Source organism: Varanus komodoensis, unplaced genomic scaffold, assembly GCF_004798865.1.
Source record: "Varanus komodoensis strain SLA01 unplaced genomic scaffold, ASM479886v1 scaffold10, whole genome shotgun sequence".
Classification (NCBI taxonomy): domain Eukaryota; kingdom Metazoa; phylum Chordata; class Lepidosauria; order Squamata; family Varanidae; genus Varanus; species Varanus komodoensis.
Window position 1 is genome coordinate 15,346,558 of NW_025335269.1, and position 15,732 is coordinate 15,362,289.

General features: G+C 42.4%; 1 protein-coding gene across 1 annotated transcript in view; it reads left to right on the top strand.

Moving 5' to 3' along the window:
- The window catches only part of TBX20 (T-box transcription factor 20), a 44,364-nt gene extending 32,138 nt beyond the window's left edge, over positions 1-12,226 (top strand). Inside the window, exons 7-8 of the mRNA XM_044454588.1 lie at positions 4,529-4,641; positions 7,078-12,226. Of these exons, the coding sequence (XP_044310523.1) occupies positions 4,529-4,641; positions 7,078-7,418 (454 nt within the window). The 3' untranslated portion in view covers positions 7,419-12,226. The remainder of the gene's footprint in view (positions 1-4,528; positions 4,642-7,077) is intronic.
- Positions 12,227-15,732: the final 3,506 nt, after the last annotated feature.

The following is a 15,732-nucleotide window of genomic DNA, read 5'->3' on the forward strand; positions in this document are numbered from 1 at the left end:
TTTTATGCAAAACGATACCTGCTTTTTCTGGCTCCTAGCTTCTGATATTTACAGATATGCTGCAGCTGTGTGAGATTGTGCCACACAGACCTGACTTGGGTTGTTTTGTGTGCATGTGTCTGTGTGTGTGTGAGAGGGAGGGAAGGAGGGGGAGGGGGGAGAGCTCTTCTTGATGGCAGAATGGTTTGTTTTTGTATTAGAGGTTTCAGTTAATCATCAAAGTCTTTTTATCTTTCATTTGTTTCTTTTTCTGCCATGAGTGAATTTATTTTTGTGCTTTCTTCTGAGCCCATGTAGGTGACTCATATCTGATGCTTTTTGCAATCCGGGCATCTTTCCAAATATGCCAAGAGGCAACTACATGAAAAGCAAGCCTTTGAAATGCAAGGCTAAAGAAGCCCTTCAAACTGATAACTGCCATTTATACTTTCCATATCCTGCTTGTGTTTTCTCCTTTGTCATGCAAATCAGATTTGCAAGATGTATCCATTTCCCTCATTAATATTCCTTTCATTAAAATTACCTTTAAAAAACAACCCGGAAAATAATTGAGGAGTAGAATTTTGTTTACTGCATGGGTGGCCAGCTGGCAGCACTGGGAAAAAGTTTGTGACTCCTGCGTCTGGCTATGATACAGAACCAGGTCTCCAAACACTCCTGCTTATCTTTCCAGCACACGGGCCTGTTGCTTGTTCCCTGGCTTTGAGTCTCTCCTTATTTTGTTTTAATTTGCATACCAGACAATGTTGTGTTGAATATCAGGGCCAGCGTCCATCAAGAGCAGGCATGGTGGGGCACTTGCCAAAGACCCACACTCTGGTGAGGACCCATTGACAAGAGTCTCCCATACATGCCCCACCTCTTCACCATTGTCTCTCCTGTGGCAGGTGAACGGTGGGGGTGCTGGGGGCGGGGGCTAGATGCCCCGGCCTGCTTGTGCTCTGTGGTATAGCAAGCAAAGGGGAGGAGTGATGAGACAGCAGCTGGGGACAATGGGCCTTGCCCGAGGGAATTTGAAAACCTCATCAGTGGACACACAGGCCCACCCGCCACTGAAATTAGTGTAAGTGCTTAGCTGTGCTCTAAGTGCTTGGCCATGGAGCCAGCTGGGTGACTTTGGGCCAGTCACAGACTCAGCCTGACCTACCTCACAGGGTTGTTGTGGGGATAAGATGGAAAGCAGGAGGAGTCTGATGTAAGCTGCTTTGAGTGTATGAAAAATGGAGGGATATGAATCAAATAAATGTAGTTGCATACTTCGAGGCCACATTGCATACTATAGGGTCAGGAAGCCACAAGGTATGTATGGAGCTCCTCTCCCTGCAAAGGCATCTCAAGTCATTTCAGAGGAGGGACTGTGCCATATTTACACAGGAACACATGCACAGAGCTCTGGATCAGAAACTATGACTCTTAGTACCATATTTCAAAAGTCTGTCCTTTGAGAAAAATGGATGTGAGTGTCAAGGCAATGAATATCTGACTATAAACAGACTCAGAGCTTTTCTAAGATTAAAACAGAGTCGCATAATTATTCTCAAAAGGACCAGCTCAATATGTATCATTTTTGAAAAATGTCCATTTGTGCTGTATAAAAACACCCCAAATTGAATTTCTGCCTCCAATTGCCATTGACATATTTTTATGGGGTGGAATTGTAATAGGAAATATATTGATTGGTCTGCTGGTAATTTATAAAATTATCTGCATCTGCTTATGAAAAAAAAAAAACCCATGGCTGCTTGTTATAACTGGATCTTGCCGCTTAAGCTCTTGGCCAGACACATCAGAGAGGAAACTTTGCTTTACTAAAAAGTGGTGGTAAAGCTTCTACTTAGAAATAGGGTCTAAGAGAGCTTTCGGCTATGGGGTGGCATACAAATCCAATAAATAAATCAATATTAAGTAAGTGTTCTAATGAACTCTCTGAGAGGGAGGCTGCATATTGTCCCTGTTTCCAAGTAAAGAGCTGAGGTGATGCATGGACAACCTTGGCTGTTTGTACCTGCTCTTCAGCTGCATGCAGAGCAGGAGTATTGAAATGAAGGCCAAAACTGACCCACTTGGGGTCCCACACCAGCCTTTGGGGATTTCCAAATAGCCCCAGCCTTTTTTCCCAAACTGCCTGCTCCTATACAGCTTGCTGTCCAGCAGACATTCAGGTGTGGGATCCCACTCCAGCATTCTGGGGTTCCCAGGCCAGCTCACAGTGGCCCTTTCTCCTGGCTGCTAAAGATGTGCTGGTTTCCCAGCTTTTGTCTAGTGTTTCCCCTGTTTGAAGTGCCTCTTCTAAGGCTTGGTTACCTGGAGGAATAGCTTTCAACTGAAATAGGCTGCTATTTTTGGCACTTTGGCCTTGACCTCTTTTACTTTCAGCTTTACACAATACTGAAATGTGGCCCTTAAGAGCATCTCTAAAAAGTCCTTCAGGCTTTACACCAAAAGGATTTTGTATCCCTGTCTTAACCGAAATGGAAGGGCCTTGTGTAGCAAAATGCTTGGTTAGCACTAGAGACCAGCAAACAGAGGACTGGAGGATATTGATCTCTGCCAATTTACACCCAAGAGAACAGCATAGGAGGATGGCATTTTCTGGTGCATCTCCTATTCCTTTGTTAGAATGGTCATCCCAAGCACAAGTAGCAAACAGGCACTAGATATCAGCACAGGGGTTTCATACCTGTCACCTAAGCTGTTAAGAAAATCTCCTGGGTGTGCTTCCCATCCCACCCTGGCCCTTCCCAAGGTTCGGCTGGTTACAGTAGGCCTGATGTCAGGGATACAAATTGCTCAGACTGATGAACCCTAATGCCTTTGGCCAATATAATTTATCATTTTCCACTGCTCTTAATCTTGTTCATTTCCTCAAAATAAGTGTGTGTGTGTGTGTGTGAGAGAGAGAGAGAGAGAGAGAGAGAGAGGAGGGGGTTACATTTCTCCTTTTGCTAGAAAGGGGGTGGGGGGGAACAGTCAAATCCATTTCTCTCTGTCACACATGCACACACACTTTTTCCTCCTTCCCTTGTAAGATCTTCTGGGAGATAACTCCGGTATGGCCACTGTCTTCAATCACTTAAAAGGCAATAATTCAATTACCCCATCCTTTCAGTAGCAACTGCCATTGCTTTCTGTCCACTTCCACTCCCTGCAAGTAAATTACTTTGATAAGATTCTCCCCACACTGCCCCAGCATCTTACCCAGAGACATTTTTTTCCAAGAGGCTCGCATATGTAATGATACCAGTGATATTCCAAGGACAGAGCAATGGTCAGTCCTTCAGTATGACTAGGTTGTGTGTGTGTGTGCGTGCGCATGAAGTGGGGTGGGGACACTGAGATTATTCATTATCCTGTTGGGTATTTCCCCATACCCTTTTTTTATGCTGCATTTGCTGCTGAAATGCAAAGCATTTTCAGCTAGCTGGAGTTACCAGAAGGCGAGTTCAGAAGGGATCTATGCCAAAAGCTTGGTTTAAACATCTTCAGTTAACTGGATTGTCAATGAGACCAGAAGCAGGCAGCTGATTTGGAAGTGCAGCAGATCAGATTGGTGTCTTTGGGGAATCTTGCTAGATAAAATGGCTTTGCTTCTAAATAGGTTAAGTCACTAAATAGCTCAGCCTCACTACTGCCCTTAAAAGCTGTGTTAGTGAAGAGGGTTGGTTCCCATTATTCAGGCAGTATTCCATTCCAGGAAGCCAAGCACAGGCCCTTTCCCTTCACCTAGAAAACCTTTAATGATCTCAGATCTGCATATATTAAAGAACATTTTTCCCCATAAGAGCCTATTTGGGTAAGAAAATTCCCCTGGAGAAGGGAAGCCTTGCTTCCAGGAGCTCCCTGCCCTCCTGCAAAATCAGCTGGGGTGTGAAGGAAGGGTGTTTTCAGCACAGATCTGTCACCAAAAAAAGGGATTGCATCACCAAAGAATGGACAACAGAGGGTGAAGATTCGCATAAAGTTTGCTTATACTAATTAATGTGTTGATGGAAATTTAGTAATAATTACTGTGATTTTAGTATAAATTAAAAGTAGCTGGATAGAGTCATGTGCCCATGCCTTTTGTTCCCCTTCATAAATAATATGTAGTGGCTAAAAGTGATACAAGGTTGGAGGCACAAAGAAAACATTAAGAAACTTGCAGAATACTTTTATGCCTGGCCATCTGCCCTCAGCAAGCCTCATAAGAAGTTGCTATCTGGCTTGTCATATATTGCCTTGAAAGCATAGATACATATTCCAAACTAAAAACACATTATGATTTTCACATTGTGGGATGCAGATGGGGTGGATCTGGCTATCGTGTCATTCTAGCCATTTTACAGACTATCACATAGCATGATTCTTTAGCTGGAGCTGATTGGTGTTGCTGGAGTTTCTGCAGAAGCTATTAGTAAGTACCATTGCTTCAAAGGGGTCCAAGCATTTGCTATTCTATACCAATCACATGAGAACTGTGTGTGTGATTTAAATCAATATATAGCTAGATTTCAGGCTGTTAGTGATGCCGCATATTGTCTGTTCACAGGGAAAGTGTGGAGAGCCTTATCCAAAAGCATTCCTATGCACGCTCCCCCATCAGAACCTATGGAGGAGAAGATGAAGTACTTGGAGATGAGAACCAAGCATCACAAAGCAGAGGTAAAGAGAGAACAAAATTTCATGCCTCCCCACATACTGGGTTTGTTTTCAAGCATCAAGGCAAGAGCTCCTATGTGAGGAGCAGCTTATGGAGCTCTTGCCTTGATGCTTGAAAACGAACCCAGAATTTGGAGAGAATGTCCTTGGCAAAAAGAAGTTTTACTTTCTTCCATGCAGTTCCTGTGTCATTCTGACTCTGGTTTGGCATGTGTCATGGAGCCTAGTTACTGCCTCTCAGTAGGCAGGCCAGCCTTGTAGATTAACTCACAGGAATTGCTAACCTGCAAAAAATAAAGAATAATAAATATTGCTGGCCTGGTCAGGGGATATATGGTTGGGGGAGTCATGGGGAACTCTGCCCCTCTTCTAGCCAATCACCCGAGATGTACACTGAGCACAGTAGAGGGGACTTCCATCCCCTGGCAGCCTGTTGAGGGTCTATAGGTAGAGAAGTGAGGGAACATGCCATCCTTCCTCAGCCAATCCACGCAGTTTGCTTTGCAGTTCCGTGAGCCCATCCGCAACCATCTCCCTCTTTTGCCCATGTAAAACTGTGTAAGTGCTTACATACAAGCCTAACATAAACAAAAATGCTGCCAGAACATTATCTCATAGAAGGATGCTGAAGCTGAGGCCCAGGGGCAATATTGGTCTCCTTGGGTTCCAATCTGGCCTCCGGAGTAGCCCATAGCCACTGGTCATTTTGTAGCTTCCCAGCTTGGGTGTTTCCCCCCATACACATTTTGAAAGGTTAACACAGCTCCTTTAGTTACTGACAGCAAGGGCTTTAAACCAAAATATTTTTGGTGTTTGTTCTTGTCCCTTTGCCCTTGTCCTCACCTGCTTTTCCCTTCAGCCCCAGACATCACTGGAATGTGTCACCACAGGGCTTCTCTGAAATGAAATATGGGGCTGAAAGGAGTTCAGCACCCCTAACCTAATGCTACTTTTTCCAACCCCTGAACGAATGAAGGCATAGGCCTGCACGGAGTATCTGTGCATAGTAGTATCCATAGTGCCAAGAGAACACGGAGGCACCACCCAGCAGTAGCAACATATGGAGACTGCCTTCTGAGCTTGCACAGCATGGATTAGATCTTCTCTACAGATGTCTCCTTGGAAGGCATGTGGGTGCTGCTACGCTCTGATAATACCTGCATGGCACATCAGTACCCAGAGGTCTCCTCAGCTGACCTTTGTTGTAATAGCAGAGTCCTAGAGCTGCTTTTCTTACTTTCTCCTGTTCTTGAAGATATGTATTTTAAAAAAGCTTGTAAGGGGTAAGATGAAGTAGTCAGAGATACATGTCCTTGTAATGTCAAAATGGACAGATCTGAGACCGATGTGGAAATTACTAAATTTCTGAAGCCATCTCCTAGTTTCACTTGTCTGATACTTTCAACATTATAAAGATCCCTGAATTTGGCTGCTCTCTACCTCTGAGTTTTCCTACTCACAACAGAAGCAAACAGATGTGTGTGTTCAGCAGGGCAAGCAATTTTGGAAGCCACTCTAAAATAATGTCCCAACACAGTGATTTTATTTCTGAGCAACCCCATGTTTGCCACTTTGCAATATGCAACAGGTATCCCAAATTACTGTCCAACAGATGTTGGCCAGAGATTGTGGCTTGATGGTGTTGCTCAAAATAGATCTGGACTCATCCCACAGGGGCACTGCTCATTGATGCAGTGTTGCATTATTTTCTTTCTATGGCCAGCTTTATGCACAATGGCCACCTGAAAGTCACCTCTGGGGATGCCCTTCTTTTGCCCTCATTCATTGTTGCTGTCACAGTGCTCTTATGTTGAACACAGCAGAGGCGTTGCTAGGCACTGAGAAGATGTGGGGCCCAATCCTTCTGTTGGCGTTGGTGGAAGGGTTTTTTCCCCTAAGCTTAATGGCTATGTGGAAGGAAACTTTGAAGAGTGCACAAGGAAGGAAGAGTTTACCTTTCTCTCCCCAACTGTAATCCCCCTGGAAATTCTACTCCCCAGGTATGACAGCTAAGTTTAGGAAGGGCCTCCTCTAGAGCACATACATTGCGTGCAGAAGGTACCTGGATCAATCCCTGGCAAGAAAAAGAATAGGGCAGGTAGGCAAGGAAAGAATCCTGCTTGCAAGCCTAGAGAGCCATGGTTGCCAGCCAAGTGCCGATAAGACCAGGCTAGATGGAGCCATGGTGTGACTCAGGAGAAGACAGCTTCCTCACAATGGAATATTTTTATAAGTTTGTCATGAAAGGGCCAACTTTTCCCTTTTCAGCTGCAATTGCCTCTTGAAAATTGTCCTTTGCGTGGCAATTCAGTTGCTGGGGGAAAGTTCCATTGGGACCAATGGACTCTTGAGGCTCTGCGGAAATGATTTGGGGCACAGAGTGCCCCTGTTGTACAGTAAAGCTTCAGTTTTCCCCACCTCTCTTCACTTTGTTTGCAGGATCAGCATTCACCGCATCCGATAACTTGTCCCTCAGTTCCTGGGTTTCATCATCATCCAGTTTTCCTGGATTCCAGCATCCGCAGTCCTTGACTGCTCTTGGCTCTGGCACCACATCTATAGCCACACCGATCCCTCACCCAATCCAAGGATCACTGCCTCCATACAGCCGTCTGGGAATGCCTCTCACACCCTCTGCTCTTGCCAGCTCAATGCAGGGTAGTGGCCCAACGTTCCCTTCTTTTCACATGCCTCGGTACCATCATTACTTTCAGCAGGGGCCTTATGCGGCGATCCAGGGACTGCGCCACTCTTCAGCAGTGATGACACCTTTTGTATGACTGACCCTAAGACAAAGGGAACCTAGCCGTGGCATGGAAGTAATTATGGACCTGTCAGAAAGGCCCATGGAGAACAAGTGGAGGAACTTCTTAAGAAAACCAGCTTGCCTAAAACATTATGGAGTTGGAGTCCTCCTTTGAGGGGTCAGCGTTACATGAAGAATGCAGCTTGGAGTGGCTCAGAAGCTAAGCCTGATAAAGCCAAAGAGACTCCGCAGTCGCAAGGTCTGTAATTAAAAGCCAAATGATCTGGAAGTGCACCATAGCCGCTTGATAAGTGGATGTGGCCATGCAGCAGTGTATAGTAATGCAGTGTACAGATCTCCCCTCCCAGCAGAGGCAAAAGAGGCAATCCTGTGCTAATAATGCTATTGCTTTTTATGAATAATGGGGAGAAGATGTTGTTCTGAGCATGTTTAGAGTACTTCAGCATTAAGCTCACTAGGAAAGAAACAGAGGGAAAATTCACCATTTCCTCTCCCTTCATTTCAAAGTAAAAGGTAGCTGGTGACTTCCATGTCACAGGAGCTTTTTATACATTTCAGCTTTTATTCTGAGCATCATAGGAGCTATCTAGGGGGCAGAACTTCATCCCCCCAAACAAGTTTACCATCATGGAGCACCTATCAAGCTCAGAATAAAAGCTGAGATGTCTAAGGAGCCCCACTAACATAGGGATTTCCCCCTGTTCAAACGACTGACCATGGTTCATTAACACCACTGGGCAAAATGTGTGGGATTTCCTCCATCATGGATGCCATTCGGAATGATGGCAACTGTGGCCAGTCCATTGTGCACTCTTGTGAAATTAGAGCATGTGGGCTGGTGCAACTTTTCCACTGAACCACAATTTGGGGAGAGAATGTTGCCTGTGGATAATGCCCACATAGCCTCATTCAAAACCACAAGTATATTCAAGAACAAAATAATGTCATCCCCTATCCTTTTTCCATACTTCAGATTCACTACATTATCTCAGTTCAGCTTTGGCAGTGTAGAACCACACCAAAACAAAGAAAAATATATTTAATTGAGAAATGTTTTCCTTGCATTTTCTGGGTTGAGTCAATTTAAATGCCAGCTTGCTGGACATTAATTAGTATCTAAATTTCTTAATCGAAAATTTGAATATGCCTCAACATAAAACATTTCATTTTGTATTGAGCATATTGGGTCAATATAGGACTGGTCCTTATAGCTAAGATTTTCTGGGACACTGATAGCAGCCAAAGTAACTGATGGGAAAACAGGGCAACTATCTGTGAAGTTTCTGTTATTTTGTTCACAACTTTTTGCAAAGGTTAGGAGAGTATAGAATTAATTTTCAATAGTTGGTTATGGTGAGTCTGTGTGTTATCTCAGTCACTTTAAATACAATGACAATATATATAGGAATGGGTGATGTTTTGCATAATGTCCCCTTCTTGGAAAAGTGTAGGAACTGGAAGAGTGCCAACATTCTTAAATTAGGCCTGATCCATATATGTTACTGTATGGAAAGACAGAACCCGTAACTAGTTCCAATAAATTGCTAAGATTGCGAGAGTAATGCTTACAACCAGAACTGATGGACCATACTGTGTTTGCGCACACACGCGTCATATCCATCAGATCCCATCAGTCACATCGTTCACAGAATGTTATGGGAGTATTGTGGGGGGCAGCCACAGAAAATTGGCAGCCATATTGCACTGCAGGAATAATGTGTTCATGGAAGATTTATAAATGGGAGATCACAGTTAGCATCTACTGTTAGTCTTTCAGAGCCTTCTTTATTGTATAATTTATTTTGGTTTAACATTTAATGTTTTCTGCCCCCTTCCATTATTATTCTCTGCTAAATGCTGCAAATTCAATAGGTTCCACAATGAAAATCAACACAGTAAAATTAATAAGGTTCTACTATGTCTGTTCCTTGCCCAAGATTAGAAAAGGGCAAGTTGGAAGACCTAGGAAGATGATAGAAATCAACTTGTTCCCAATAAGAGTAAACTAAAGCCCACTTAATGGAAATTTTGCATGTATTTCTGATATGGGACAAATAAAAAAGCAGGAAGTCACAGATATCAAGAAGAGCCAACACTGCCTGAACCAGTGTAGGGTGCAGTCGTATGCATGTATACACCGAAAAAGTCCTACAACTTCTAGCATGCACTAGCTAGTCAGGATCATTGGCTTGGTGCATACTTTAAACAATCATAGCCTTAAACATAAGATTATATTCTTTGATGCTCTTAGATTAGCCTGCCCCATCTCGTATTTTACCTCCCATCAGTCCAGTCAGCATGACTAATGGTCAGAGGCCAAAATGGAAAATGCCAGATTTATTATTGAGTATATAACTCTTAATTCCACCCCTCGTGCTGCATTTTCTGTTGCCTGCTTGCCTTTCCACAGAACTTGAAAAAAATACAATGATATGGAATGCAGGTGTACAGTCAATAGTCATCTGAAGCAATGATAGACAGAAAGCATATGTCCAGGTGTTTTGGACAAGTTTCCAGCATTCTTGACCATTTGCTGTGCTGGCAGGGGCTTCTGGGAGTTGAAGCCAACATACAGAAGTGTCTCTTCTGTCCATCCCTGTTCTAAGGTACTGCTTTGTGGCTTGCGGACACTTGTTAGACTCCTGATAATTTCAGCTTTCAAGAGAGGAGTATCCAAATTTCTTACGATTTCCAAAGCAATTTTTGGAGGAAAAGCTGAAGTGGTGGAACCAATGAAACAACATTTCAAAAGTCTCAGTTATATCAGGTTCCATTCTCATGATTTCTCATTACATTTTAGGAAGATTTATTGAGTGGATGAATTATATTTACATATTGGAGGATTATTATTCCAGAAGAAGAATACTATAAAACAAATTCAACATGTTCACCAAACCAGCACAATCAATAGAATGAGTAGCATACTTTGATGGTGACTCTATGTGTGCTAATTTGGAAGTAACTCAGTAAAACTGGTAACATGTAGGATTAGAAAGGTTATTAATTAAACACAAATGTTAGCATTATCCTTGCTTCTGAAGTGGCTCTCACAGTGCAATCCTATGCATATTTACACAGAAAAAAGTCTGTTATGTTCAGGGGGCTTATCCCCAGGTACGTAAATGTGAAACAGGATTGCAGCCTCATGTCATGCAAGTTGTGCATCATTATAGAATCCCAAATCTCAGACACACAATCTAGAGAAAGTTAAAAGGGGTAAATGGATAACTATGTGGATTTTATGGATGTTCTGTCGGGGTGGAATTTAACTCAAAAAGTGATCTCACAGTTTAAAGTAGGCCACTGTTATTGATCTACTATAATCCAGAACAGTACAATATGTCACAAGCAAAGAACAAGAATTTGATATATCACATGCACAGCCGATAACTCAAGTGTAGGATCTCAGCCACACACTGCACATCAAGTCGCAAGACATATAACATGCCTATTTGTAGCATATTACTAAGGAAGCAGGCATTTGTAAAATGAGATTAAGGGTTTTTTGAAAGGTCCTAGAACGGATGGGTCCATGTGTTTCTGGTGCATATAAGTTTTGCTTCCATCATTCATTAATCCAATCCTGCTTTTGCATTGTTCCAGCTATACATGATTCTTAAATTCATGAAATTTTAAAATGTATATTTAAATACATAATTTTGCAATATTTTCTTATATAATAGGCATTCTGAAATGTGGTATCTCCCAAAATATACATGTCTAATGCTTTTTATCCTAAACCATGTTCTTATGGGGAAAAAACTGGTTAACAAAATTGGTAGAAGGTTGATTTTGAAGAATTAATTTTGCTCCAATCTGCACATTAGTCTATGAGATATAGGTCAGTTCATATCAGAGTTCACAAAGTTCAAGTTCCCCAGCATCTCCATTTAGAAAAATAGCCGAGGAAAAAAAACACCCATTTTACAGCTGGAGTACATTGGTATGGCTAGTATTAGTTCCAAGGAAAGGGAGTTTATCTTTTAATAGAAAACTGAGCCTAAGCCTATGCTGAGCAGATTCATAAGAAATGTGAAACACGTTTCTTGCAGGTAAATATGTTCTGGCATTTTCCCTTTCTTAACAAGAATAAAGATGTATCGTATTGATCAACTCAATGATTTCAGTTTCTCTTTTAAAAAAATGCCAGGGTTTGATTATTATTTTTTGAATATACTAAGCAATGATTTCAGTCAATAAAGATGTAACCTTATGCATGGGAGTTATAGGACAATTTTCCTATCCAAAAAGACATAGGATTCTGCTCTACATATATTACTTTTTAAATAACTTATTTTAAGGGGTTTTGAACGACAAATACAGGTTGCTGTATTTTAGCTCTGCCACATTTGAAATAGGCATTTGGTTTCTTTCTGTCACACCAGAAAAATGAGGAAAGTGTTCTTCAAACATGGGGAAAGTGAAAACTGGAGATAGTTTCTCTTAACAGATTGCATTACAGTCTGTTGTTTGCTGTGTTAAATTGTTTTAATTAATTGCGTGAGCACATTCACCATGTAATGATGTGCGCGTGTGTGTGTTGGAGGTAAGGGCAAAATGTTTGTGGGGATGGGAGTACATACATTAGGAAATGACATCCAACAACAACAGGAAAAGACTTTCTTTTTTAAGTGCAATATATTTATTTCTGCCAGAAATATGTCAACATTATGTGATATTTGAAGCACTAAATGTGATTTGTAAACAGCTTAAAATGATTATATATATATATATATATATATATATCACAAAATTGTACAGAAGTGCAAATGTGTGGATATTCATTTTCTTTCATTAAAATATTGGGATTTTTAAATATAATATGTATTTATTGGCTGAACTTTACTTGTTCTGTTTCAGAGTTTAAATAATTTGATGTACATCTGAAATGTCATATAAAATGTAAGCACAGCCGAGTGCCAAAACCCAAATAGCTCTTTATGTACACACTTTGGGTTGGATCCAGATTTAAACGCGAGCAACTGGGCTAGTGGAAATGAATATTCTTACCCCCTCCTTTCCATACCCCCCTCTCCAGCCCCTCAAATGCCACACAAAGTGTTGGGAGACCTCACTGAATGGGGTGCGCTGGGGAGAGGATTTCTCAGAAATCATCTTTAGCAAATATTCTGGTGGTGGCTACTCGGAACAGTACCTTCTAAGTGGAACATGCCAACCACCACTTTTCAAAGCTCCAACATGCTGCATCTGTTCCCCATTGTAGATAGAAACATTCTCCTTCTGCTCCTGGAGGTAGCATATAACCATTATCACCATGAGCTCCAATTGTGACATTCAGGCTCTCTGTTGCTTCTGTAGCCAAAGCAGCATCACCTACTTATGTAATCTGAACTGAGGGAACTCCAAGGTTTGTGGAAGTTCAAGAAGTCTTTACAAAATGTAAGAATTGGGAAGAACCCTCAAAGCATCACGATGCAGACTGAACATTTTCAGAAGACTGGCTATTTTGGGAGGAGGGAGATCCCAGAAAATAGAGGAATGAAGCGGAATAGACAACAGCCATCTCCACTGCAACCTTGCGATGTAGGCCCCATGTTTACATGAATAATTAGTCTTTAAAGTCATCTGGATAACATGCCATCACAGCTACATTTTGCATTTTTTATCTGGGATTTGGCTCAACAAAGCTTGATTTTCAGGTTCTGGTGTAGGGATATGGGTAGTTTTAAGGCTAGTTTTAAGGCTAGATTTGGAACCTGGAAGTCCTATGTTGCCCCTGCACTTCTGGGACCTGCTATTAGACAATAAGAGCCCCAGAGCCATGCTGGATCAAACAAAAGGTTACATTTCCTTCCTGTTTTTCTCTTCCACCCACCCCCACCCTCCAACAGCAGCTGCCCACAGTAAACTTACAAGCAGCTTCCCATTCATATTCCCCAGCAACTGGTGTACATACTGGAGAAAGCATAAAGCCACAAGGACTAGTAGCCGTTGGTAGCCTTCTCCATGAATTTGTTCAATAAGCTTTTCCAGTAATCCACAAGATCACTGCATCTTGTGGAAGTGAATGTCATACTTCAGGTAGGCACTGTGTGAAAAAGTACTTCATCTCTCCTGAATTTCTCATCAGCCTGCTTCATGAGAGATGACCTTGGGTTCTAGTATTATGACAGATGGAAAATTCTCTCCCTATCCACTTATTTGGCACTGTGCATATTTTTGTACATTTCTATCATGTCTCCCTTACCCTTTTCCTAGATTGGATGATCCCAGATGTTGCAAACTCTCCTCATAGGAGAGTCACTTGAGCCCCTGGCTCATGCTAATTGTCCTTCTCAGCACTTTTTCCCTAGAATATCCTTTTAAAAGTGCAGTGACCAGAACTGTGATCACATTATAGACTGTATCAGGAGAGAACTGACAATTTTATTTTCAATTCCGTTTCCAATTATGCCTAATATGGTTCTTGAAGCAGTTCTTGCAACAGTCAGAAATTTGTGTTTCTAGAATGGGGCAGTTTTGCAAAACTCTCAGAAGGGAGCTTGTTGCTTTAGCACGTTTGCTGCTGTTGTCTTGACAGGAAACCCTACAGGTGTAATGGAACAAGCAGAAGTGCAGTGCCAATACTAGATAGTGCCCCAGCTGCTCAATGTCTGACAGCAGCTACAGAACTGGTTCTGGTGACTGGCTAATATAAAGGACAGGAGGCAGTTTCTCCTGCCCTATTTGAAGGACCTCAGAGTCTGCTCTACACCAGTTCTTCCATTTCCAACCTAGCTGGCTCCCTCAAAAGCTCAGCCTGATCCCAGTTTCAGTGTGGTTTGGTTCACACTGTGTTTGCTATGCTTTCTCTGCATTTCCTATACTTTCAGGCCCTTGGAAAGAATGAGTGGGACTGGAACAGAAAGAATACCACCATTAAAATAGGTTCTCACTGGCAGCATAAGAATCATCTTTGCACTCCTGGTTGGAACATTATACCAGTCAACTGATTGATTGGCCTGTACCCTATCTCTGAAAATCAAATCAACTTAGCAATAATTTTAGAGCAGCAGCTTTTACTACCATTTGCCACAAGGGGTCATTGCTGCATCATGGGGCTTATTTTACTGAGGGAATGGGACTGGACTTCCCTACTGCTTCTATCAGAATGCGACTTGAATGAACAAATGAACACTCAGTGGAAGAATAAAGTCACAAGACAACACCTGCTGTGCTGGATTGCACCAAAGGGAGCCTTTAGTGCCTGCTATCTTTCAGTGGTTGCTCACAAATGATTGCTTTGTCTATTTAGCAATCAGAGAGATACTGCTTCTGAATAGGATGATATAATTTTTTCCAGTCATGGCTAATGATCAAAAGCGCCACACGCAGGGCCTTATTTGAAATGTTTGATCCAAAGGGATGATCAGCATGTATACATATGAGAAACATAAAGCTAAATATTCTACCGACAGGCTAGGAATCTGACTAATTTAATCTCACTCTTTGTAAATCATTGAAGCTTATGGCTACTGCCAGAGCTGGTACCTATGACCTCTTGTCAGGTATGTGCATTTGTCCTGAACTGATTGGCCATCACAGTTGTACAACTGTGGGCCTGTCACTGAATGTATCATGTGTCCCAGCCATTAAAAGAACTGCTTTTCTTTGGGGCTTCAACCAGTCCTGAAGAGGAACCTTGTACTCCTGTTCAGGCCTTGTTGCAAAGGGGAGAATTTCAGGAGGACTTGAGGGAAGTTGACCTCCTAGAATACCCCAATAGCATGACTACCTTGGCTCAGGAAGAAGGATCCCTTCAAAGTCAAAAGTTATTCTTTTTCCTGCTCTCGGGGGCTTAGGCAAGTCAATTTCTTTTCTCCTGCCGCCATCTATTCTCCTCCCTGTCCCATAATGGACTATCTACCATTCCAAATTTGCACCATCGCACCCATATGCTTAACAATGCAATCCTATAGAAACAATGATTCTTCCTCCCAGGAAAGTGGATGTAGGATTGTAGTTCAATTTACAGAATCACAGACTGTCCAGTTTCTGATTTCTGATCCTTTCCATTCTCTCTCCTCATCTGGGTGGCCACCCAGATGTTAACATTCCATTTCCCATCAGCCCCAGGCAAAATGACTGATGGGAACAGCAACAGCTGGAAGACTGCAGGTTCCCTGATCCTTGTCATGAACTGTGCCACTCTGGGTTCCATCTGGTGGCCTGGACCGGAATACTCACTTTGGTATTCACCGGATCAGTCCCAGGTCCTACTGGAGCTGTGTCTCCTGATGAATGCCAGCTGGGAACCCTGGAGGAAGAGCTATGTAAAAGCAAGTCCTTCTTTCCAGAACTTGCCTCAGCAACACAGGTTTTCCTGT